This window comes from Stegostoma tigrinum, chromosome 8, assembly GCF_030684315.1.
Source record: "Stegostoma tigrinum isolate sSteTig4 chromosome 8, sSteTig4.hap1, whole genome shotgun sequence".
NCBI classification, from domain to species: domain Eukaryota; kingdom Metazoa; phylum Chordata; class Chondrichthyes; order Orectolobiformes; family Stegostomatidae; genus Stegostoma; species Stegostoma tigrinum.
The window spans coordinates 48,080,811-48,106,471 of record NC_081361.1 but is presented as its reverse complement, the minus strand read 5'-3'; the positions used below and the strand labels follow the sequence as shown (position 1 = coordinate 48,106,471).

Here is a 25,661-nt window from a genome sequence, read left to right as displayed (position 1 = left end):
CACAAAAGGAAGTAGTTTTTACATACTTACTCTATCAAAATTCCTCACAATTTTGAATATTTCATAAAAATTTCCCCTCAATCTCTCTATTAAATGGAAAACAATGTCAGTTTTGCAAACTTTGCCAAATAACTTAACCCGTTCATCCCTGGTGTCATGCTGTATCCTCTTCTAGACCTTCATAAGGTAGGGTGTCAAAATTATACACAGCAGTATAAGGTCCAACCAAAGATTCACAGAAGTTCATCATGACTTGTTTGCTTTTAAATTTGATGTTGATATTTACAAAGTCTAGCATCACAGATGCATACTTAAATACTTAATCAACTTGTCATGTTGCCTTCAAAAGATTTTGAACATGTAGCCATAGATTTCTCTGTATTGGCACCCCATTTCAGAAAATCTTTTATATCAATGATATGAGCATGCAAGTAAATACACAGCTGAGGCATTTGTCACCAAGTTCAGCCAGAATGTCAAATGGATTACCCATTTCTATCTCCTCTTGAACTACCCATTTGCAGGTCCTCTACAGCCATTTCAATTAACTTAACATAATGTCTAGGAGAATTAGATACAGCAAAGGGTGCTGGGCTGACAACATTCCAGCTATAGTGATGAAGATCTATTCTCCAGAATTAGCTATTTCTTCCCATTTCATAAAAAAATCTTGTACTTATCTGAATGTGCAACTTGTCCAGGTACATCTCATCTACAAGACTTGAACAAATCCAATTCGCCAATTATCATCCAATCAGTCTACTTTCAATTTTCGAAGTAATGGAAGATTTTCTTCAACAGTGGTGTCAAGTGACACTTATACACCAATTTTCAGTTTGTTTCAATAAGGTTATATGGTTTGAAATCTCAGTAAATCCAAGCAGTGAGGGGAGTGTGACTATCCTTGATACCAAGCACAGTTAATTCACAATGGTACCAAGCAGCTCAACAAAATTGAAAGTTAATGGTAATGGGGGAAAATTAATCATTTGTTGGAATCACACCTAATATCAAGTCAACAAGTTGAAACTATTAGATGACAACAGTATCAGCTCTGGGACTTCAAGAGTTCATCAGGGTTATGTCAAGGCCCAATCATCTTTAGCTGCCTTACTAATGACTCTTCATTTATCAGAATTGGGCACGGTCACTGATTGTTTCATTAGCAACTCTGTAGACGCAGGCAATGGCTGCCTGTAACAAGATCTGGTCAACAAATAAATATTGTAGTTACAAGACAGGTCAAAGGTTAGAAATTCTGAGTTACAAACATCTGTCTCTGATTTCAAAGACTGAGATTCATGGTGCAGAAGGCAACAATTTGACCCAATAACTTAATGTTAACTCTCACAGAGCAATCCAAACAGTTCCATTACACTGCTGTACTTCTGGAGCCCAGCAGGCTTATTTTCCACAAGTAGCCATCCAAGTGCCTTTTGAAATTATTCTGCTTTTCTAATTGTACTTTTTTCCAAAAGTTCTAATGTATTTCCCCAAAGAAAATATCAAAACCCCTCTGCACCCTTAAAAGCCATTTTTGTTGGTTACAAATTCCTCATGTATGTAATGCCTGATTCTTATACTGGATATCAAAAAGTCATAACATGATATTCAGTACCAGCCACTGGATAGCGCTGCAAAGCAATTTCCTGCAATGCCACTCAGTGGCTAGAGTCAAGTACTACAACATATTTTAATCTAAATGCTGATTACAGTGACACCAAATGATAAGAAGGAGGTACTGCACTTTTTAAATAAAAACCCACTAACATTACTTACGTTTTTACCAAATGAACAAATATTCTTCAAATAATACTTAGAGTGAAAGGTTATTACATCTCAACTGCCTCTCAGTGACACAATATGCAAATGGGTAAAGCTTTCACAAGTGAGCAACAATTTTTCAAAGCACTGTAAGCAATTCAAGAGTGTGTAATGTCAATGTTTTAAGTTTATTTTGAAGAAAAACCAAATTTGAGAGTTTTACACATACTATATATTCTGAGGCAGTTTCAAAACACAAAAACAAAATACATCAATAATCATCAGATGTTTTCTTGAATAATATAGATTACATTAGATTGTATTCCCTGCAGTGTGAAAACAGGACCTTCGGCCCAACAAGTCCACACCACCCGTTGGAGCATCCCACCCAGACCCATCCCCCTGTAGCCCACACGTCCATGAACACTATGGGGCAATTCAGCATGGCCGATGCACCTAGCCTGCACATCTTTGGACTGTGGGAGGGAACCGGAGTACCCGGAGGAAACCCACGCAGCCACGGGGAGAATGTGCAAACTCCGTACAGACAGTTACCCGAGGCTGGAATCAAACTCGGGTCCCTGGCGCTGTGAGGCTGCAGGGCTAAGCTCTGAGCCAACGTGCACCCATTTGAAAGTTTTAAACTGATTCAGGCAATTAGGGATGGGCAATAAATGCTGGCCTGGCCAGCGATGCCTTCATCCCATGAATGACTTTTAAAAACTGAACCAATGGATTACTTCATTTCAGCATGGCTCAGTCAGTAATACAGTCACATTAAACAAATCTTTCTCCCGTAACTGAGCCCATAAGCTTTACACGACACAATACTGAGAGAACACTGCATTGTTGGACATCTTATCCTTCAGATGAGAACTTGAATGTGTTCTGGTAGGTTTTAAAGAACACACGATACTATGTTTAAAAAAAAGCAAAGAATTTTCCCCAATTCAAGCCAACATTTATAATGACAAAAAGCAGAGTAACTGATCATTGAGGTGTGACGCTTCACATCTCACTCTGAATTGGAAGACACCTTTGACCACTACTCTCTGTCCTTCGTAAATTTTCTGTCAACAGAATCACCGCCTCTTTAATCCAACAGATTTAAAATTTGTTGTTAACGAGTCTATCATACTTAATCCTCCGTTACATTGATGACTGTATCGGCGCCGCCGCTTACTCCCCAGAGGAGCTCGAACAGTTCATCCACTTCACCAACACCTTCCACCCCAACATTAAGTTCACCTGGGCCATCTCCAACACATCCCTCACCTTTCTGGACCTCTCAGTCTTCATCTCAGGCAGCCAGCTTGTAACTGATGTCCATTTCAAGCCCACCGACTCCCACAGATACCTAGAATACACCTCCACCCACCCACCCGCCTGCAAAAATTCCATCCCCTATTCCCAATTCCTCCGCCTCCGCCGCATCTGCTCCCAGGATAAGGCATTCCATTCCCGCACATCCCAGATGTCCAAGTTCTTCGAGGACCACAATTTTCCGCCCCACAGTGGTCGAGAACGCCCTTGACTGCGTCTCCTGCATTTCCCGCAACACATCCCTCACAGCCCACCCAAAGAGGACCCCCCTTGTTCTCACACACCACCCCACCAACCTCTGGATACAACGCATCGTCCTCCGACACTTCCACCATCTACAATCCGACCCCACCACCCAAGACATTTTTCCATCCCCACCCTTGTCTGCTTTCCGGAGAGACCACTCTCTCCGTGACTCCCTTGTTCGCTCCACACTGCCCTCCAACCCCACCACACCAGCACCTTCCCCTGCAACCGCAGGAAGTGCTACACTGGCCCCCACACCTCCTCCCTCACCCCCATCCCAGGCCCCAAGATGGCTTTCCACATTAAGCAGAGGTTCACCTGCACATCTGCCAATGTGGTATATTGTATCCATTGTACCCGGTGTGGCTTCCTCTACATTGAGGAAACCAAGCGGAGGCTTGGGGACCGCGTTGCAGAACACCTCCGCTCGGTTCGCAATAAACAACTGCACCTCCCAGTCGCGAACCATTTCAACTCCCCCTCCCATTCCTCAGATGACATGTCCATCATGGGCCTCCTGCAGTGCCACAATGATGCCACCCGAAGGTTGCAGGAACAGCAACTCATATTCCACTTGGGAACCCTGCAGCCCAATGGCATCATTGTAGACTTCACAAGCTTGAAAATCTCCCCTTCCCCCACCGCATCCCAAAACCAGCCCAGTTCGTTCCCCTCCCCCCAGTGCATCACACAACCAGCCCAGCTCTTCCCCTCCACCCACTGCATCCCAAAACCAGCCCAGCCTGTCTCTGCCTCCCTAACCTGTTCTTCCTCTCACCCATCCCTTCCTCCCACCCCAAGCCGCACCTCCATTTCCTACCTACTAACCTCATCCCACCTCCTTGACCTGTGCATCTTTCCTGGACTGTCCTATCCCCTCCCTACCTATACTCTCCTCTCCTCTCCTCTCCACTTATCTTTTCCCTCCATCTTCGGTCCGCCTCCCCCTCTCTCCCCCTATTTATTCCAGAACCCTCACCCCATCCCCCTCTCTGATGAAGGGTCTAGGCCTGAAACGTCAGCTTTTGTGCTCCTGAGATGTTGCTTGGCTTGCGGTGTTCATCCAGCTTCAAACGCTATTCTCATACTTAATCAAGTGTTTTTTGAAAATCTGTACAACACAACGCGAATTGCACTAGCTCCCTAACCCACACCACTAGTTTATCAATAGCTACTCAAACATGGTTTGCCTTTCACAAATCAGGGTACCTTTCATTTCTTAATATACTTGTCTACATATCAACAATAGTTGAAATTTTAAGTGTCAAATGGTCTAATTTTCCCTGACACAAATCAAATTCCTTTGTCACCAGCTCCATTCTTCTCCCTCGCAAAAATCAGAGGTTGAACCAGCCTATTTGGAACAAATGTATTACATTTAAATTGCAGTCAAGCTTCCAATCTGTACTACTGCTTTGGGAATCTATTTCCTCCTCCATGGCATTGTACAATCTTATCTCTTTTCACTTCATATGCTGCTAAAGGTTTCAACCATTATCTCCAAATGTAACAATTCCAATGCTACCCCGCCTGCCCCATCATCATGTTTATCCTCCGTAAACCTGAATTCATCCACACTCTACTCTCCATGTCCATTCATTTACCAGCAATTAAGACTGGCTTCCTGTCAGGCAAAGCATCAATTTTAAAATTTCGATTCTTGTTTAGCGATTCTTCCAGCCTTACCACTCTTTCTGGTTCCCTGATTTTAATCGCTCCACCATTGGGAGTCATGCTCAAAGCTTCAAACACTGAAATTGCCCCTCAAGATTTCAGCCTCCCTTAGGATGCTTTTTAAAAACCAATCACCTTCATGACTATGATAACAAAGTGTGAAGCTGGATGAACAGAGCAGGCCAAGCAGCATCTCAGAAGCACAAAAGCTGACCTTTCGGGCCGAGACCCTTCATCAGAGAGGGGGATGAGGAGAGGGTTCTGGAATAAATAGGGAGAGAGGGGGAGGCGGACCGAAGATGGACAGAGGAGAAGGAGAGAGGTGGAGAGGAGAGTATACATGGGGAGATGGGGAGGGGATAGGTCAGTCTGGGGAGGATGGACAGGTCAAGGAGGCGGGATGAGATTAGTAGGTGGGAAATGGAGGTGTGGCTTGAGGTGGGATGAGGGGATAGGTGAGAGGAAGAACAGGTTAGGGAGGCGGGGACAGGTTGGGCTGGTTTTGGGATGCAGTGGGGGGAGGGGACGAGCTGGGATGATTTTGGAATCCAGTGGGGAAGGGGAGATTTTCAAGCTTGTGAAGTCCACATTGATACCATTGGGCTGCAGGGTTCCCAAGCGGAATATCAGTTGCTGTTCCTGCAATCTTAGGGTGGCATCACTGTGGCACTGCAGGAGGCCCAGGATGGGCATGTCATCTAAGGAATGGGAGGGGGAGTTGAAATGGTACACGACTAGGAGGTGCAATTGTTTATTGCGAACCTGGCGGAGGTGTTCTGCAAAGCGGTCCCCAAGCCTCCGCTTGGTTTCTCTAATGTAGAGGGAGCCACACCGAGTACAGTGGATACAGTATACCACATTGGCAGATGTGCAGGTGAACATCTGCTTGATATGGAAAGTCATCCTGGGGCCTGAGATGGGGGTGAGGGAGGTGGTGTGGGGGCAAGTGTAGCACTTCCTGCGGTTGCAGGGCAAGGTGCCGGGTGAGTGGAGTGTGGAGCAGACAAGGGCGTCACAGAGAGAGTGGTCTCTCCAGAAGGCAGACAAGGGTGGGGATGGAAAAATGTCTTGGGTGGTGGGGTCGGATTGTAGATGGCGGAAGTGTCAGAGGATGATGCGTTGTACCCAGAGGTTGGTGGGGTGGTATGTGAGGACGAAGGGGATTCTCTTAGGGTGGTTATTGCGGGGGTGGGGTGTGAGGGAAGTGTTGCGGGAGACACGGTCAAGGGCATTCTCGACCACTGGACGGGGGCAAGTTGCGGTCCTTGAAGAACGCGGACATCTGGGATGCACGGGAGTGGAATGCCTCATCCCGGGAGCAGATGCGGCAGAGGCGAAGGAATTGGGATGGCATTTTTGCAGGAGGGTGGGTGGGAGGAGGTGTATTCTAGGTAGCTGTGGGAGTCAGTGGGCTTGAAATGGACATCAGTTTCTACCTGGTTGACTGAGATGGAGACAGAGAGGTCCAGGAAGGTGAGGGATGTGTTGGAGATGGCCCAGGTGAACTTGAGGTTGGGGTGGAAGGTGTTGGTGAAGTGGATGAACTGTTCGAGCTCCTCTTGGGAGCAAGAGACGGTGCCAATATAGTCAATGTAACAGAGGAAGAGGTGGGGGCTGGGGCCAGTGTAGGTGCTGAAGAGGGACTGTTCCACGTAACCTTCAAAGAAGCAAGCATTGCTTGGGCCCATGCGGGTACCCAGGCCTCCAGCAGTGCCACAATGATGCCACCCAAAGTTTGCAGGAACAGCAACTCATATTCCACTTGGGAACCCTGCAGCCCAATGGTATCAATGTGGATTTCACAAGCTTCAAAATCTCCCCTTCCCCCACTGCATCCCAAAACCAGCCCAGCTCGTCCCCTCCTTCCTAACCTGTTCTTCCTCTCACCTATCCCCTCCTCCCACCTCAAGCCACACCTCCATTTCCCACCTACTAACCTCATCCCACCTCCTTGACCTGTCCGTCCTCCCCGGACTGACGTATCCCCTCCCCAGCTATACTCTCATCTTCACCTATTTTCTCGTCTATCCATCTTCGATCCGCCTCCCCCTCTCTCCCTATTTATTTCAGAACTCTCTCCCCATCCCCCTCTCTGATGAAGGGTCTAGGCCAGATAGGTCAGCTTTTGTGCTCCTGAGATGCTGCTTGGCCTGCTGTGTTCATCCAGCTTCACACTTTGTTATGTTGGATTCTCCAGCGAGTTCCCATTATCTCTGGTTACAATTTTTACATTCATGGCTATACCATTTTTTTAAATTGGGCACAATATCCATCGTTATTGCAAATATTGTTTGATAATGCTCCTGCTAAGCATCTAGGTTTACTACAAAGTACTTAGCAGACACAAGCTGTTACAGTACATTGTATGCTGTTAAATCAAATTTTCCTCTATTATGGTATTCAATGCTGTACATCACTCAATATGTTAATCTATTGTTAAAGCGCAACTCAGTTCAATAAGGCTGTCTTCCTCCAGTGATGTCAGGAAATGTCTCTAGTTTTAAAATGACTCCAAAATCAAATCTGTTGGTCTTCAAGTCTGCCTTGGATGTTTCTATGCATTGTATTACCAGCTATAACTACCAGAAATGGATTAAATAAACCCTCACCACTACATGAGAAACTGTCATCATATTCCAACATCTTGAAGCACCTTTGTATAAAATGGAACCATGTTCACCAGACAACAAGAACAGCAACTTAGGTCAATCTTGATCAACTTGGTGGGGAACTTTGGGAAATGGATTGCTGCTTTCCAGCTTGTTGCAGATACAATTTAATATCCAGAGGTGTGAACTGACTTTTCATTCCAAAGGTAAAAGAGAAACTCTGCATGTTATAAAGGCAAATAAAGAAAACAGAAAACGCTAGGAACTCAGTGAATATAGAAGACAGAATTGGCGGACCAATGTTTCAGGTCACCTCCTTCTCAGAAATTCATGCCTATCAGGTCATCTTGCCCTTTTGCAGGCTGAGTTATATGCTGCCTTTTATATTAGTTATTTTTATTTCAACCCATTATTACTCAAATTTAGTCCCAGAAGAGAAATAACAATGCAAAACCACAAAACCTTCCGTTCCTCAAATAATGAACTGAAATGAGTGAAGCATTTTAGAAAATTAGAAATACTTTACCTACCCTCTGACTTGAAATGATAGCATTTTCCCAGCAAAAACACAGGCGAATTTCTGCTAAAATTTGTTTTGGTTCTCACAACCCAGCCTGAAGGAATAGAAAGCACAGAAAAGCATTATTTGCACTACAAAGCAGTTCACGGGGCATTTTCTAATACTTCCAGAACGACCCATAAAGTTTCACTGACAGACAGAATACAGAAGCCCATTGTTTTAACTTTCTTTAAATAAAACCGCCATTGGCAAAAAGCTGCACAGTTAGCATCTGAAGAAATTAGATTTCATTAAAGTATGCAGTTGTGCGTGGGAGTGGCACTGGTGTTAGACATAGCAATATAAAATTGGCTTTGCTGCTCGAATGCGAGAAGGTATGTGGCTCATTAAAGTGTAGACACCATCAACATTTTCAGATGTGCTCAAAGTAAACTGATTATACAACAAAATTCAGCTTAATTACACAATAAAACTTGAATTTTACAAGCAAATATTTGTTCATTGCTCCTTAGGTCTTAGCTAATAATTGCACAATCGAGTAAATAATGAGTCACACAGGCCACTTGCTATCCCTGGTCTATGTTAAAGTATTGATAGACAATTCTGTGCCATATTAAAAAACTTATTTTTACAAACACATTACATCCAAATTTGAAATACCATCAATTTTGTGAACTGTATTATGATGCCTAAGGTCTTTTGTAACAGATGTTACAGAATAAATTTATCAGCATCAGAACTTTATTTCATTCCAAAATACTTTTCACAATAACCTGAATTGCAGAAGTAATCAACTTCACTTAGTTATAGAATAGCTATGTGGTGAAAAAGTATTGCATATTTACCAAAGGAGGAGGCCTTTGTAACTTCATTTGCCTGATTAAAGAGCTATCCAATCAGGAGTCCTCCTCTCCACTTTCCCCAAAGCCTTGCAAATGTTTCTCCTTCAAATATTTATCCAATTCCCCTTTAAGAGTTATTATTGAATATATTTCAAATACCCCGTCAGGCAGTGCATTCCAGACTGCAAGTCACTGTGTAACAACAACGTTTTCCTTTGGCATCTTCACTCCCTTATTGTTTAATGTTTAAATCTGCACTCTTTGCTTACCAACTTGCGCGTCACAGGAAACAGTTGTTCCTTATTTAATTTAGAAAAACCATCAAAAATCACTAACTTAGGAGGTAGGATGGAAAATCACATATCCAGACTGGTAGATGATAAACTGTGGCAAATGGATTTTAAAGCAGGTATATAAAGTTTTTCAATATCCAAAACTACTAAACAGGATACTCTCTCAATAATGAAAAGTTGTAAACAATGGAGGTCCAGAGAACTTGACATCCAGCCGTACAGGACATTACGTGTAATTTGCAAAGTTTGCAATTATGCCTCAGTCTAGATCACCAGAATGTTAAAAAGAGCAGTCGCCCACAATTGGCCTCTAGCAAACTGTGCTAAGTGACAAATTTTAAGTTAACCGTTTACCACTTTCTGCTCCTAAGTCAACTTTGTATCAATAGATCAACTGTCCCTTTAAGTTTGTGGGCTTCAATTTACTAATAAACCTATTATCAAATTATCAAAAGATATTTGTCTGTATACCACATCATCATTGAATGACCCTCATCAACCCTCTCCATTAGTTCAAAGGTTAGCCAAGTGTGATTTGCCTTCCACAAATTTGTGTTGATTTTCAATAATCAAATCACATCTTTTTAAAATGCCAATTAATTTTGTTCTAAGTTAATGTTTTTAAAACTTTCACCGCTACTAACAGCAGGCGCAGTGATCGGTGGTTGCCAGGTTTATCTTTCTTTTAAGTACTTTTCACATCACTAAGATGTCCCAATGATCTTCACAGCCGCTTTATCACATTTGAAAATAGGTAATATTGCTTTGAAAGCAAATATGGCATTGAATTAGGGGATCTGGATTTCACAAGGAGCAATGAAACAAATCATTTGTTTATGCAGTTTATATTGGGCAAGAAATCTTAGTTGATACCCTTGGAGAACACTACTGCTCCTTTTTGAAGAGTTCCACAGAATTGTTTTATATTCATGTAAATCAGACACAGGAGTAAGCCACTCGGACCTTCAGGCCTGCCCTGCCATTCAAAAAGATCAAGACTGATCAGATTTTAATTTCAAATCCACAGCCTGCCGACCTGAACAACGTTTCACGTTTTGCTTATCAAGTATCTGTATACCACTGCTTTAATTTTTTTCAAGGATTCTTCTGTCACTGTCTCTTGAGGGAGAAAGTTCCAAAGAATCACAAAATCTAAATAGAAAAAGATTCTCTTCATCTCTGTCCTAAATAGACAACTCCTGAAACAGTTATCCCCAGTTCCAGATTCATTCCACCATCCATCCTGTCAAGTCCTCTCTGAACCATCGATAAGAGATAATGGGAACTGCAGATGCTGGAGAATCCGAGATAACAACAAAGTGTGAAGCTGGATGAATACAGCAGGCCACGCAGCATCTTAGGAGCACAAAAGCTGACGTTTCGGGTCTAGACCCTTCATCAGACCCTCTTCTGATGAAGGGTCTAGGCCTGGAATGGCAGCTTTTGTGCTCCTAAAATGCTGGTTGGCCTGCTGTGTTCATCCAGCTCCACACTTTGTTACCTCTCTGAACCAATTATGCTTCAAACAAATCATCTCTTACTCTTCTAAACTTCAATGGATACAAGCCTAGCCTATCTAACCTTCCGTCATATGTCAACTAACTACCCATTCCAGGTGAGAGTCTGGAAACCCTGCTCCCAATCGTCAGCTTTTGTGCTCCTAAGATGCTGCTTGGTCTGCTGTGTTCATCCAGCTCCACACTCTTATCCCCAATGACATTATGCCCAGTTCTAAACAGTGAAACAAACCGGGTACACTATAGCCTCGATATGATCTCACCAGTACACTCCCTACTTTAGTATTCAATTCCCCTCACAATAAATAAGGGATTGGCAACCAAATAGCTGCTTAGGCAGTGAAAGCTTCCATTTAATGATGCATCTGAAAGAGGACTTTCAACAATAACTCACTTCCTCTGTACAGACTGAGGTAGCAGGCTGGATGCACTCAAGTCTTGAAACAGGGTTAAGCTTGTAAATATTCATGCCAGAGGGGAGATTGTTCATGCATCAACATGGTCTCAATTAGTGGAGTCTTTATTGATTTTGTCACCACACACTGACTTCCTCTCCGCTTCTAATGGTGTTGGGTTACGCCGAGATCCAGTTCCATTAGCGCCAGTCATTATGCAATTTCACTTCCAACTGGTCATTCATAATAGCAAGGTCTTGCTTCACAAATCTAACTGAATTTTTTTTAAATGAGTAGCAGAGAAGGTTGATGAACAGAATATGATGGCTGCTGTCTGTATGGATTTTAAGAAAACGCATGCAAATAAATTCAATAACAGGCAAAGACAAAAAGTACTGGAGAAACTTAAAAGGTCTGGCAACCACAACAGAGAAAAAAAGTTAACAATTCGAGTCCAGCTTTTGACTTTTTGTCAAATATTCTGACAAAGGGTCGCTGGATTTGAAATATTAACTCTCCTTTTTCTATCGACAGATGCTGTCAGACCTGCTTAGATTCTCCAGCCCTTTGTTTTTATTTCAGATTTCCAGCATCTGCAGTTCTTTGCTTTTCTTAACATAGAAATATCTGGGTGGGTTAAAAACTTACTTATAGAATAGGAGAACCAGTGTGTAAATTAATTAAAACAAAATTGGCTTTAAAACAGAAAGCAGTGAGTTCTAGTAGATGGTGTGAGGTTTGCGTTATATAGAAGGGATGGGAGAAGCAATGTAGCCTTGATAGGTCAATTCTAAGCAGCCCACATCAGAACAGGAACCTGGGGCTGTATGCAGATTGCTCTTTGAAAGTGGCAATGAGAATCTGAAACTTGGATACAGGCTAGGTTAGGATATGGAGGCTCATGACCTGCGCCTGCGTGACTAGTTGCAGCTAGAAGCAATTGCCTGATGAATGCTCTTGGTAACTTAGACGGCAACAAGATGGCTTCTCGATGCAAGTTAGCACAAAAAAGTGGCTTCTAGGCTGCGAACTGTTAATTCTGCTAGAGCTGCATAAATAACTACCCCTCAGACCATGCCAAGAAAGATTAGCAGACAATACGCCTTTTAGAATACAGCAGTAACTTGATAAGATAGAAATACTAACCGCTCTAACTGGCCTCCGAGTGCAGGTGCAGCAGCACTGTGTAGCAAGATAAAAGTGACCTAAGCGCTGTGACACAAGTTGTTTACCAGTTAATATCACTGGACCTAGTAACTGCCAATGAAACAATATCACATATTGATTGGTAATTGTTTGAATGTACTGTGCAATCACGCCTTTTACCCTGCTTTAAGAAAAATATAAAAAAGTCTTTGTATTAAGCTGTTGTGTGCAGCTCCTCCAAGGAATACGGTAGTGCTCAACATCTGTGTTTCCAGATGCTCTGTATCTGGACGTATGAAGAAATAAAGAGTAAAGCTTTAAACAGCCAGACCAATTGTGAGTGCTCATTGATTTGATCGCGGAACTAAGAGAGCCTGCCCGGGTCTGGATTTTCAGCAAGACATATTGAGAGAGTAGTTAAGTGAGTACATGGGATTTTGAGCTTCAAAAATACTCAAACTGTGGCATTGAGTACAAAAGTAGAGAAGTTGATGTCCAGTTAGGTCCCAGTCAGAGTACTGCATCCAGTTTTGGTCACCACCTTTCAAGAAAGCAGGGAGTGTGTTGAGAGAATGCGGAGGAAATTTATCAGAATGGTGCCAGGTTATTCTATCTCCCATTTTATTTCTGGTGTACAGACCTCCGAGGTCCCCGGACAGCAGTGGCTTCTGAACCTGGAAGTCAATGCATCAGCACTCAGATCAGCATGCAGAAAACCTTGGAGCAGCTTCATGGCCACAAAACTTAGAAGGAACACTGGTCTCAGGGACTGGAATTGTTTACTTAAAAGTTTAGTTTGGAAAGGCTGGAGTCATTTAAAAATGATCGAGAGGAGATTTGATAAAGGTGTGGAAGATAGTGATAGGTTAAGATAATGTACCACAAGTAAAAACTCTTCCCACTAACGAATTGCAGAAGGACGAGGGGGACACGTTTCAGATTTTGGGCAAGATAAGCAGGGGAGTGTAAGGAACTTTTTTAAAATGTATTTGATGCCTATGAGGGTGGCGGAAGCAAAAACAATTAATGATTTTGAATGGAAATTGGATGGGCACTTGAAGGAAATAAACTTGCAGAGCTATGCGGAACAAACAGACTGCTACTGGGAGCACCTTGATTGCTCCACAGGGAACTGGCATGAAGTCACTGGGCCAAATGACCTCCTATCCTGTGAATTATGCCACAAGATAGCTTGCTCAACCATACAGATCATTACAGCTAGTCCAATTCCATTCTCATTTGACAAACATGACTTCCAATAGCTGTCAGTGAAGCGGGATCAAGAGAAAAAGTGCTACCTTTCACCCCAGCTGAGGCTAACTGTACCACCAGAAAAAAGCAAATTTAAGCCAGATCAGAAATCGTATGTGTTAGTGTCCCATGTGTATGGCTTACACGTCACTGCTAGAGCTGGTTTGTACTTTTTAACATGAGCACTTCCTTTGAAATTTAGCAGCCTTTTGTTCGTTTTAGGTGTATGCTTACTCTATTCACAATGAAAGTGTACAAACAACACCTACTGTACTTCATATTGTGCCATGCTGACATAAACTTCGCCTTCAGTTTATCCACTTCATCAGGTTCAGTTTCTTCCATTTTCAGCCTTCAGCTGATGTTGCCATCCCTGTTTCCGTTACTTTCATGCAGGAATACTTTGTTCTATTCCAGATTGGAGCAGACATCAAACATAAGGCACAGAACTCACTAAGAGATAAAACAGTGAATTATTTGTCATGTAACATTCAAACTGATAAGGCTTGTCCTGCAATTCAAGGTACAAACATTGCTAAAATGGTTCCATGAGCAACTATAACTTCAAATGTGAATATAAGCAAAGATCAATGAGTCAATCCCCTAGTCACCAGCTCCGTGGAATGAATTATTCCAATGACAAGCAACTTTGACTAAATTTTCTTAACTCAAATACATACCCCTGCAACAAAAGTATGACAACAACTTATAATAACGTAATATAATGTCCCAAGGGACTTCACTGAAACATTATAAAATGAAATATGAAGTCACACAAGATTTAGATCAGATGAAGAAAAATTTAGTCAAACAAATAGTTTTTCAGGAGTATCTCAAAAGAGGAAACTGAGACAGAAAGGAATTGAGATGTAGTGTGGTAATTCCAAAGCTTAGGAGCTAGATATCTGGGCACATGGTGACTTATGATGGAACAATAGAAACCAGAGAGCTTAGGAGGCCTGAAGTAGATGAACACAGATATCCAGAGCAAAGAAAGCCACCTCAGTGTCATAATTCGCTTTCTTATTGTAATACAAACTGCACATAATTAAGGGGTCATTTCAAATGCCCAATTTAAGATACAGAAGGGTTATTTTGAAAATTTGGATTAGATTTTTCTTTTTCATTCCCCCTGTTATTTTGTCTTTTTACTTTATTTCTAAAGTAATAATTATGCTTTGATATTGAAAATGACTATTTTAAAAACATACCTGTTTTATTGTTAGTCTGACATTTTTGTTAGTGGAATCAACACTCGGAAATATATTATTTAATTAATTCTTCCGACTTGGATATTGCAGGTAATGTCAACATCTTTAGGACATCTAATTGGCTGGAAAACAAGTTAAGTCTGGGATTGCAGCGATATTTAGTCAGTGCCGACAAAGTTCTGGCACATGGTTGAAAGAACACAGCAGACGTATGTTAAGGGCTCTTTCTTGCTGTAAAACTAATCCATTTATTTTCTCAGATCAATTTTAGATAATGAGATTAAAATATTAAATTTTCTTTCCATGTTTCCTTTCTTCAATTCTCTACCCTACCCCCATCAAGCTCCTGATAGCATCACTCCTGACAGGGCATTTTCCTTTGTCAGTCACATGACCAAGCTCCAAGCCAAATATTTAAATACGCAAGACAGGTACTCGTATTCAGTACCGAGGGACAGCAGTGCTGTCAGAGATGCTAGGTTTAATGTCTGTTTTGAAAACCTTTATTCATTTTAGTTACATATAGTTTTAATTGAACCTCTTGGACACATTATCAAATGCTGCCAGGTTGGATTTGAAAAGAGGCCTACTGTTCCAAAGAAGAGTCACAACAGATGTTGTTACACACCTCTGGTGCAGGTGGAAGCTGAACCTGGACTTTCTGTCTCAGAGGTAGGGCCACCACCACCGTGCCACAAGAACCTCTCCATTTATTATTTATAAATTCAGGAAATAGACCTTTTTGTGTCCAACTCATCTATGCTGGCCTCAATCCCAAACTAAAACTAGTCCCAGGTGGGTCAATATCCCTCCAAACATTTCTTATTCATGCACTTATCCAAATGTCTTCTAAACATTGTAACTTTACCCACTTCCTCTGGAGGTTCACTCCACACACGAACCACTCTGTATAGAAATTCCCCCTCAAAACATTTTCACAAAAAATTTTCTCTTCTTTCCTTAAAAATATACCCTCAACCTTGAAATGCCCCACTCTAGGGAAATGACACCTCACATTCAACTTATCTATACCCCTCATGATTTTATAAACCCCTATAAGGTCACCCCCAACCTCCTACGCTGCATTTAAAGAAGTCAAAGCCTATCCAGCCTCTTATAATTCAAACCCTCCATTCCTGGCAACACCATGGAAAAACTTTACTGAGCCCTGTCCAGCTTAATAATATCTTTCCAATAACAGGACGACTTGAACTGGACACAGTATTCAAAAAGAGGCATCACCAACATCCTGTAAAACATCAACATAATATCCCAACTCTTATACTCAAAGGTATGAGCAACAAATGAAAGCGTGCTAAATGACTTCGTAACCACCCTATCTATATGGGGTGCAAACTTCAGAAAATTATGTCCCTGAGCCACTAGGTCTCTGTTCTACAACGTTCACCAAGGCCCTACATTTAATTGTATAAGTCCAGCCCTTATTTGTTTTATCAAAATGCAATATCTCACATTTAATTAAACTTCAACTGCTACTCTTCGGCCTATTGACACAACTGATCAAGTTCGCTTTGCAAATTTAGTTAATCTTCCTCATCCTCCACTATACCACAAAGCATGGTGTCATCTGCTAACTTACCAACCATACCTTCTATATTGTCATCTAAATGACAAACAAAAGTGGACCCAGCATCAATCCCTGTGGATTAGTTGTGGCAACTGCACCCTGTGCTGAGATATAATGGGCTCTCAGTACCAGTGCGGATTAGAGGCAGACAATGTGTAATCTGTATCTTTAGAAGTAAAAGCTTATTTGTCTGCAAAGACCAGGCTCCTGTACTTTCACCTAAAATGCCTGTTTGTCTTGAATTAACGTGGTACCACTGGATGGTTATCAAAAGTGTAGTTTTGAGAACTACAACATTTTCTTGAACATAAAACTAAAATCCTAGGGGTTTATTGTAGAGAATTTCACAAATCAAAATTAAATTGTTGGAGTACAATTAGCCTTTGATGTTTTTGGAGTTAGAGCCAGATGAAGAATGGAAGGGATATGTGAACACAGGATGTGGCAAAAAGAAAACAAGATGTGGCCTTGGTGTTACAGCTTGCTGCACAAAGTAAAATTACAAGGCAGGCATTGTCAACGAGATGAGTCATTAACCATTGAAGGTTTGGATCAATAAAATTCCTGGATAGAATCTACAAGGAAAAACAAATTGTTAAAATTTCTACAAGGCCTGGTTAGAACTTGATAAGAGTTTGGAAATGAATAGATAATCTATGGGAGAGTACAAAATGAAATTTTTAAAACGATACAAAAGGTTAAAAATGTTCAATTTTCAATGCCAGATTACTACATTGTCAGCAATATCTTTTACAGACAAACTGGTTCTAACTGTGGAACTGATCTCAATAAATCTGAGGAAAGTTATTCCATTCAGCTTTCATGGAACAAATTAAAGTATTCTACTATGACACTAGGAGCGAAAAATCTTGATAGTTACCAGGTTTCTATATTATCCAAACACCATCACAGGCACCAGTACAACTGAAGGAATGAAAACATGCAGTTATGAAAACATATATAGTAAATCTACATATATTAGCAGAAAATTAAGAAGTAACAGTGATAAATAAGTCCTGGGAATTCCTAAGAAAAGCTAATAGGTGCTTTAGATATCAGAGATAATGGGAACTGCAGATGCTGGAGAATCCGAGATAACAAAGTGTGGAGCTGGATAAATACAGCGGGCCAAGCAGCATCTTAGGAGCACAAAAGCTAACGTTTCGGGTCTATACCCTTCATCAGAAAAGGGGGAGGGGGACAGGGTTCTGAAATAGATAGGCAGAGAGGCGGAGGTGGATCGAAGATGGAAAGAGGAAAAGATAGGTGGAGAGGAGACAGACAAGTTAAAGGGGTGGGGATGGAGCCAGTAGAGGGTGTGTAGGTGGGGAGGTAGGACAGGTCAGTCCAGGGAGGACGGACAGGTCAAGGGGGCGGGATGAGATTAGAAGGTAGGAAATGGGGGTGCGGCTTGAGGTGGGAGGAGCGGATAGGTGAGAGGAAGAACAGGTTAGGGAGGCGAGGATGGGCTGGGCTGGTTTTGGGAATGCAGTAGGAGGAGGGGAGATTTTGAAGCTTGTGAAATCCACATGATACCATTGGGATGCAGGGTTCCCAAGCAGGATATGAGTTGCTGTTCCTGCAACCTTCGGGTGGCATCGTTGTGGCACTGCAGGAGGCCCAGGATGGACACGTTGTCTAAGGAATGGGAGGGGGAGTTGAAATGGTTCACGAATGGAAGTTGCAGTTGTTTATTGCGAACCAAGCATAGGTGTTCTGCGAAGCGGTCCCCAAGCCACCGCTTGGTTTCCGCAATGTAGAGGAGGCCACAGCGGATGCAGTACACCACATTGGGATGTGAACATCTGCTGGATGTGGAAAGTCTTCTTGGGGCCTGGGATTGGGGTGAGGGAGGAGGTATGAGGGCAAGTGTAGCACTTCCTGCGGTTGCAGGCGAGAGTGCCGGATGTGGTGGGTTGGAGGGGAGTGTGGAGCGGACAAGGGAGTCACGGAGAACGTGGTGCCTCTGGAAAGCAGACAAGGGTGAGGATGGAAAAATGTTTTTGGTGGTGGGGTCATATTGCAGATGGCGGAAGTGTCGGAGGGTGATGCGTTGCATCCGGAGGTTGGTGGGGTGGTACGTGAGGACCAGGGGGATTCTCTTTTGGCGGTTATGTGGGGACGGGGTGTGAGGGATGAGTTGCGGGTATGACGATATGGTGAATTTCAGAGTGAACAGGCATGGTCTTTGAAATGACGTGAGGAAGATGAAGATAATGATAAATCTAAACAGATTACACTACTTAAAAGGTGTTTTAACTCTGTGATGAATGGACTAGTAGTGAGCCCCATTTCATTGGGCAGAACTTACTCATGCCTTGACACCAGTAGTAAGTGGGTAGATTGGTCAAAATGTTATTTTGATTCACTAGGTTGTGATGATTGATCGAAGGTTTAGGATCATTGACGTACTTCCTGCACATGTTTTTGACACGGCAATGAGAGAACTTTGAGATCACATCAGAGTTATACTTCCCCGTAAAATAGCTAGAGCAAGACATTAGGTGCTCATGTTGTCTCTAGTGGGATGCCTATTTTGTCTTTAAAACTTCAATGAAAAAGGCACGAACATAGTTTGCCATGATGTATAAGGCGGCAATTATTTCAGGAAATCAGTTTGACCTAATTAGGGTATAACTGTCAAAATTATCATATTCCTTCAAATGTTAGTTGCTGTTTATAACACAGTCAAGTATACAAAGAAATATTAGACATTTCAATCACAGATTTTACTTGCAGACTACGTTATACTTTTGGTTCCAAATTACTGCATTTTCTGTCCTTTTCAAACTCTACTGCATTGATAACACTACAAAATCAAACGTGAAAGAACTGTGTGTCAATACAATGTGAAGAAATCGACCCAAATGAACTATAATTGCTAATTTATGCCACGGGTTCAGACTCCAGAAGAACTCTTAACTATGTTTTCTCTTTTAATGAGGAACATCAAAGAGGCAGCTGGGCTAAAGGTGACACCTGTCCGCTTGTGGAAGTTTGAGCGCCTTGTTTGGATTCTGCTTTGCATTTTATAAGTTTACGAATTTCCCTTTACCTCAGTGCTTTGTGATGCAGAAGCATTAATGTCGTATTATCAAAGGCAATTTCAGAAGTTAACTTGAAATTTAACTATTCTCCTTAAACTTGCCCAATACTATACTGTAAAGTAGCCCAATCAAAATTGGGCGGGTGGGGGAAAACTACAACATAAATCACGGGATATCATTTCGCACCAGTTGTTTAAAATGATCAGAGGTGCTGTCTGCTGGATAACAACATTCCAAAATGACACCAAGGCAAACAGAAAGCGATGAACTTTTTGGTGCTTTCCCATTTCGGGCGATTTTCCATCCAGCAAATCCACTTATTCAAGATGAACCCGATTGCTCTGGTATCCGGCAGCAAATAAACTAAAATAGGTCAATGTTTAAATCGCTATTGGCCTGTGAAATAACACACTACTACGGTGAGCTACACCGCCCTGCTCGCGTGGAGACGGCTGCCGCAGATTTGGGATAACAAGGTGTAGATGAACACAGCAGGCCAAGGCAGCATCAGAGGAGCAGGAAGGCTGACGTTTCGGGCCTAGAAAGCATCCATGCCACATACAGTCCTCATCCTCTGAGGACACTTATACGTACCATCACTGCGAGATCTGCATTCTGATACACTGTGTGCTTAGAGATCATTCATATTCACGGGATGGAAATAGCAACAGCAGGTCCTTCCCAACGATGGCGCCTCCCAACATCTCGGCCCGGGACAGGGCAATGGCGCATGCGCAGCACCACGTGACGTGACAGTCGGACCACGGAGGGGGATACGTTGCTGTATTTCTCAAGAGGGATCAGCAAATAAATTACGCATCATCACTACATTGCACATGCGGGGTTAATGTGTATAACACAGATTGCAAATATATTCCACTGCTAGGGTTGACAAATGTATGTTACATTGTAAATAGAATGCGCATCACGGATTTGCGGGTGCCGGAAGAAGAAAAAAAGTGCTGGAGAAACTCAGCAGGTTTGGCAGCGTCTGTGAAGAGAGAAACGGAGATTAACGTTTTGTTGAATCCCTCCTCAGGTTCTGCTGGACTTGCTCGGTATCTCCAGCATTTCTATATTTTGCTTTTATTGCATATACATTATCAAACGCCTGAGATTGGCGAATACGTTTCCATAAAGTACCTCAATTCAAGCTACTAAAAACTGCATATCTGTATAATTGTCCACTCATTGATGTTAATTGGGTTGGTTTTTGTTTTAAAAGAACTTAACCAGATGACTTATTTACATTTGGACTGTGTGATTCCAGACTAGTCCAAGATGAAATCATAGAATCCCTACAGAGTGGAAACAGGCCATTCGGCCCAACCACCCCTCTGAAGAGCATCCCACCCAGACCCATCCCCATCCCCCTCACCTTTCTCTGTAACCCTGCATTTCCCATGTCTAATCCACCTAACTTGCACACCCTTACACACTATGGGCAATGTAGCATGACCAATCCACCTAACCTGCGTATCTTTGTCCTGTGAGAGGAAACCGCAGCACCTGGAGGAAACCCACGTAAACACAGGGAGAATATGCAAACTCCACACAGACAGTCGCTCGGGGGTGGAATTGAACCTGAGTCCGTGGCGCTGTGAGGCAGTAGTACTAATCACTGCTTTATTGTTGTCACACATACTGAAATACAGTGAAAAGTGTTGTTTTGCATGACATACAGGTAGATAGTACCATAGACAATGCATCAGGGGAGCAGAACAGAATGCAGAATAGAGTTACAGCTACGGAGAGAGTCATCAGAATTAACATTTGAGAGGTCCGTTCAAAAGTCTGATAACAGGGTAGAAACCGTTCTTGAATCTGTTTGTAAGTGTTTTCAAACTTTTACATCTGCCTGACAGGAGAGGGTGGGAGGGGGCTTTGTTGCCTTCCCAAGGCAGCAGGGTGTATGTAGATGGAGTAAATGAATGAAAGGTTTGTTTGGGTGTTGGACTGTGCTGTGTTCACGGCTGTCTCTAGTTTCTTGCGATCTTTGGAAGAGCAGCTGCCATACCATGCTGCAATACAACCAGATAGATGCTTTCTATGGTGCAGCTCTAAAAATTGATAAGAGTCTTTGTGGACATGCTGAATTTCCTAAGCCTGCTGAGGAAGTAAAGAATTTGCCGTGCTTTCTTGACCATCGCATCGAAGTTGGTAGACCAGGACAGACTGTTGGTGATCATCACTCCCAGGAGCTTGACAATCTCTACCTTTTCCACCTCAGCACCATTGATGCAGATAGGGATGTGCCCTCCAGTCCACTTCCTGAAGTCAATGGCCAGGCCCTTTGTTTTGCTGTCATTGCTAGAGAGATTGTTGTCTTTACACACTGCAGCTATGGATTCAATACGCAAAATCTGGAATGGATTCGGTCCCAAGGGATGCGGATTTGTGATATTGTACCTGTTCATGGGAAATCGTGTCTCACTTTTTGAAGACATGACAAAGAAGATTAATGAAAACAGAACTGTAGACATTGTCTATATGAACTTCAGCAAGGTTCCACATGGTAGACTGACTGGTAAGTTTAGATTTCATGGGACCCAGGGTGATCAAGCTAATTAGATACAAAACTGGCTTGAAGACGGGGCAGAGGGTGGTGGTAGAGGGTTGCTTTTCAGATTGGAGACCTGTGACCAGCATTGTGTATTAAGGATTGGTGCTGAGTCCACTGCTTTTCATCATTTATATAAAAATGATTTGGATGTAAATATAGGAGGTAGGTTAGTAAGTTTGCAAATGACACCAAAATGTGTTGTGTACTGGACAGCGAAGAAGATTATCTCAAAGTACAACGTGACCACAGTCAGATGGGCTGAGGAGTGGCAGTTGGAATTTAATTTAGATAAATGTGAGGTGTTGCACTTTGAGAAAATAAACTGGCATAATTTACCGTTAATGGTAGGACCCTGGGGAGTCTCACCGAACAAAGAGATCTAGAGGTGCAGGTTCCTTGAAAATGCAGTTGCAGGTAGATAGGATGGTGAAGAAGGCGTTTGATACGCTTGCCATCATTGCTCAGAACATTGAGTATAAGAGTTGAAATGTTATGACTGGTTAGGCCAGTTTTAGAATACTGCGAAAAATTCTGGTTGCTCTTCTGCAGGAAAGATGTTGTCAAACTTCGGAGAGTGCAGATAAGATTTACAAGGATGTTGCTGGAACTGGAAGGTTTGAGTTATAGGGAAAGGCTGAAGAGGTTGGGGCTTTTTTCCCTGGAATATCAAGGCTGAGAGGTGACCTTTTATAGCGGTTTATGCATGCATAAGATGACTTACCAAGATCTTTTGAGTGGGAGTCCAGTAGTAAAGGGCATAATTTTAAGATGAGAGTGGGAAGATTTAAAAAGGACCTGAGGGATAACATTTTCATGCAGTGGGTGATAAGTGTATGGAATGAGCGGATAGAGGAAGTGGTGCAGGTGGGAATAATTACAACATTTAAAAGGCATTTGGATGGCTATTCCTATATGAATAGGAACAGTTTAGAGGTATGGGAGCAAATGGGACCAGTACATTGGGATGTCTGGTCAGTGCAGATGAGTTGGATTCAAGGTTCTATTTCTGTGCTGTATGACTCTAATGATTCTGACACAAATTGTAAATATTGCACAATAAAGTGTAAATTGCACAGCATGGAACAGGAAATATGTAGTATACATTGTAAATTTGTACGTCAAGTACAAATTGTAAACAAGTGACACAACAGGGATCAGCAAGGATACGATGTACATTGTAAATATGACATAACAGGTAGTATGCATTATATAAGCATAATTAGGACTAGCTGTATATAGTGCATACACTCTAAATATATCATAATGCACAACAGGACCTGACAATATTATAAGCTTTAAATGTATCAAACTGCATAATATTAGGTACACAATGTAGATTGCACATACTATTGTTTCGTTATATTACAAATGTATACAAGATGCACAATATTCTGCACAATAATATAAGTTATTTGGATGACTGTAGCTTTTATACAGTGTACTGTAAATGTATAATAAATTGAATGCAGTCTATGACCTGGCAATATGACTGAGATTATTTGACACCAGTGTCTTCTTGTTTTGCTTTGCTGCCTCTCTCATCACCTTTTAGAATTGTATCTAGAGCTAAGATGGTAGCTGATGTTTTGTAACTTTTCCCTGTATTTCTAACATCCCGAACCTACCTAAAAGTTTTGCAGCTCTCTGATTAAATATCTGTCTGCCCTTGTAACCATTCAGTTTTAAAATGTGTCTCTCTAAGACAGTGGATGTGAGATGTTTTTCTATTTCTGTACATGTTGACATATTGTTTGCTGTTTAGTTTCTGGGAGATGATCCATAAACTATTCATCACAGTCATAATCATTTGTGAAGATACTGCTTCAAAAAAACCCTTCAAGTTATTATTTGTTCAGAGTATGTTACAAGTAATTCATTATCAAATTTTTTCTGTAGAAAATTCATGAAAAATTCTGAAACCTGGTAAAACACTAGATTTATAATAAATGATTTAACAGGAATAAACATTAAGCAGAGGTTCAGTGTGAATTTCTGCTTGGATTCTTCCATTTAACAATTCCTGAGGTTTGAGTTAGGGCTAGGTTTAGACCAAGTTAACAGAATTACCTTGGATTGGGGCCCAAGAGTAGGATTAGAGGTGAAAACGATGTTGAACAAAAAGATTTAAAGGTTGAAATGTGTTTGCAGTAAATGAATAGAAACCCAAAAATAAAAATAAAGATTCCTAAAAATATTCAGCATGTCTGGCAGCATTTAAGAGGAGAGAAACAGTATTAACATTTCAAACAAGATTGTTCTTCAGAGAAAGTCCAGAGTGAAGTTGGCATTTAAGATTGTGAATAGTATTGAGATAGATGTGCAGCAGTTAAAACTTCCAATTTATTCCTACTTGAATCTAAAATCTAGGATATTCCTTCTTAATCAATTAAGATTGTAATTCCCTAACCGGAACCCAGAATAGATTTTCCTGAAGGTCTGTAAAACAGTAAGACATGCAAACCGAAAGGCAGAACTGGATTGTAATTACCACGTATGCAGTGCAGAGGGACTGGATCTCTCATATAGGTGGGAATGTTCAAGGATAGACAGACACTTGCAGGTGCACCCACCTCACTGACATATGCAAGTAAAACTGGTCAATATAAGTATTTTTAAAAAATTGTAGGTATTCATTCAGTGTATAACATAATCATTCAAATGGGGTTTGTGATACCAATCCATTTGAAAACTGATCTTTCAGTATAAAATTTTGGAGAACAACTTATTGAAAGTCATGTAGTGCAAAATATTGAAGCTTGACCATCCTGGAGTCCAAATTGACATTTGTATGCCTTTTGTACCCAATACCCATCTCCTTGCACACCAAATCTTCTTCAATGCCTGCCTGACACTAATCTCCAAAGACGTTAATGCTAATACAAATATTATTCATGATAAGGAGATAGATTTTTAAATTGAGCATCTGTACTCAGCAAAATGAATACAATTTGCATGATTTGCATTGATTAACTGTACAAAATGTTGCTGATTGAAACACTTTCTCATTCCTATCAATAAGAATCAGATACCTTGACATTTATAAGACATGATAATATATATATTTGAGTGTTGGTCGTGACTCAGAGGTAACTCATTCAGCTATGAGTCAGGAGGTTGTGAGTTCAAATTACACCCAAGGGATGAACACGAAATCTAGGCTGATATACCAATACAGTGTGGAATAGTTTGGAATGGGAAATACATGCTGGCATTGCTAGCAAAGCCTCAATCCCATTAATGATTATTTTTAAACTGTCGAGGGAATCTCTGCATTTCTGGAAGTTTGGTCTTTCAAGTGAGATGTTAAATTAAGACCACATTTGCACTTCAGGCAGCTATATAAAAATCCCATGGCATTTCTTGGAGAAGAGCAGGGAGATAGATCTCCTGATGTCCTGATTTCTCCATCACTGGCATTGCAATCATAGATTATCCTATTACTGTCATGTTGCTGTTTGTTGGTTGCTTGTTCTGCACACACTGGTTGTTATGATTCTTGCATGTGACTACACTTCAAAAAACTAAATTATCTGCAAAGCACTTAGTGATTTCTTGAGATTCTGCAATAAATATAAACGTGAAGCTTTTCTCTGGCTCCAATGCATCATAATAAAATGAACTAACTACATAGCGTTAAGTTTATGAATTAGTTATTTCACTTGATTTCGCTTG

General features: G+C 41.6%; 1 protein-coding gene across 4 annotated transcripts in view; it reads right to left on the bottom strand.

Annotated features, from left to right (window-relative positions):
- Window positions 1-20,142, bottom strand: part of atg4c (autophagy related 4C, cysteine peptidase) — a 51,194-nt gene extending 31,052 nt beyond the window's left edge. For 3 of the 4 annotated variants that reach the window (XR_007248417.1, XM_048539098.1, XM_059647860.1), the window contains exons 1-3: window positions 20,021-20,142; window positions 13,850-14,033; window positions 8,147-8,230 (exon numbers count right to left, since the gene is read on the bottom strand). Coding sequence is in view for 3 of the 4 variants with exons in the window: in XM_048539098.1 (XP_048395055.1) it covers window positions 8,147-8,230; window positions 13,850-13,925 (160 nt within the window). In the remaining variant the exon portion in view is untranslated. The remainder of the gene's footprint in view (window positions 1-8,146; window positions 8,231-13,849; window positions 14,034-20,020) is intronic. The other variant, XM_059647859.1, reaches the window with a different exon arrangement.
- Between the last annotated feature and the right edge of the window lie 5,519 nt (window positions 20,143-25,661).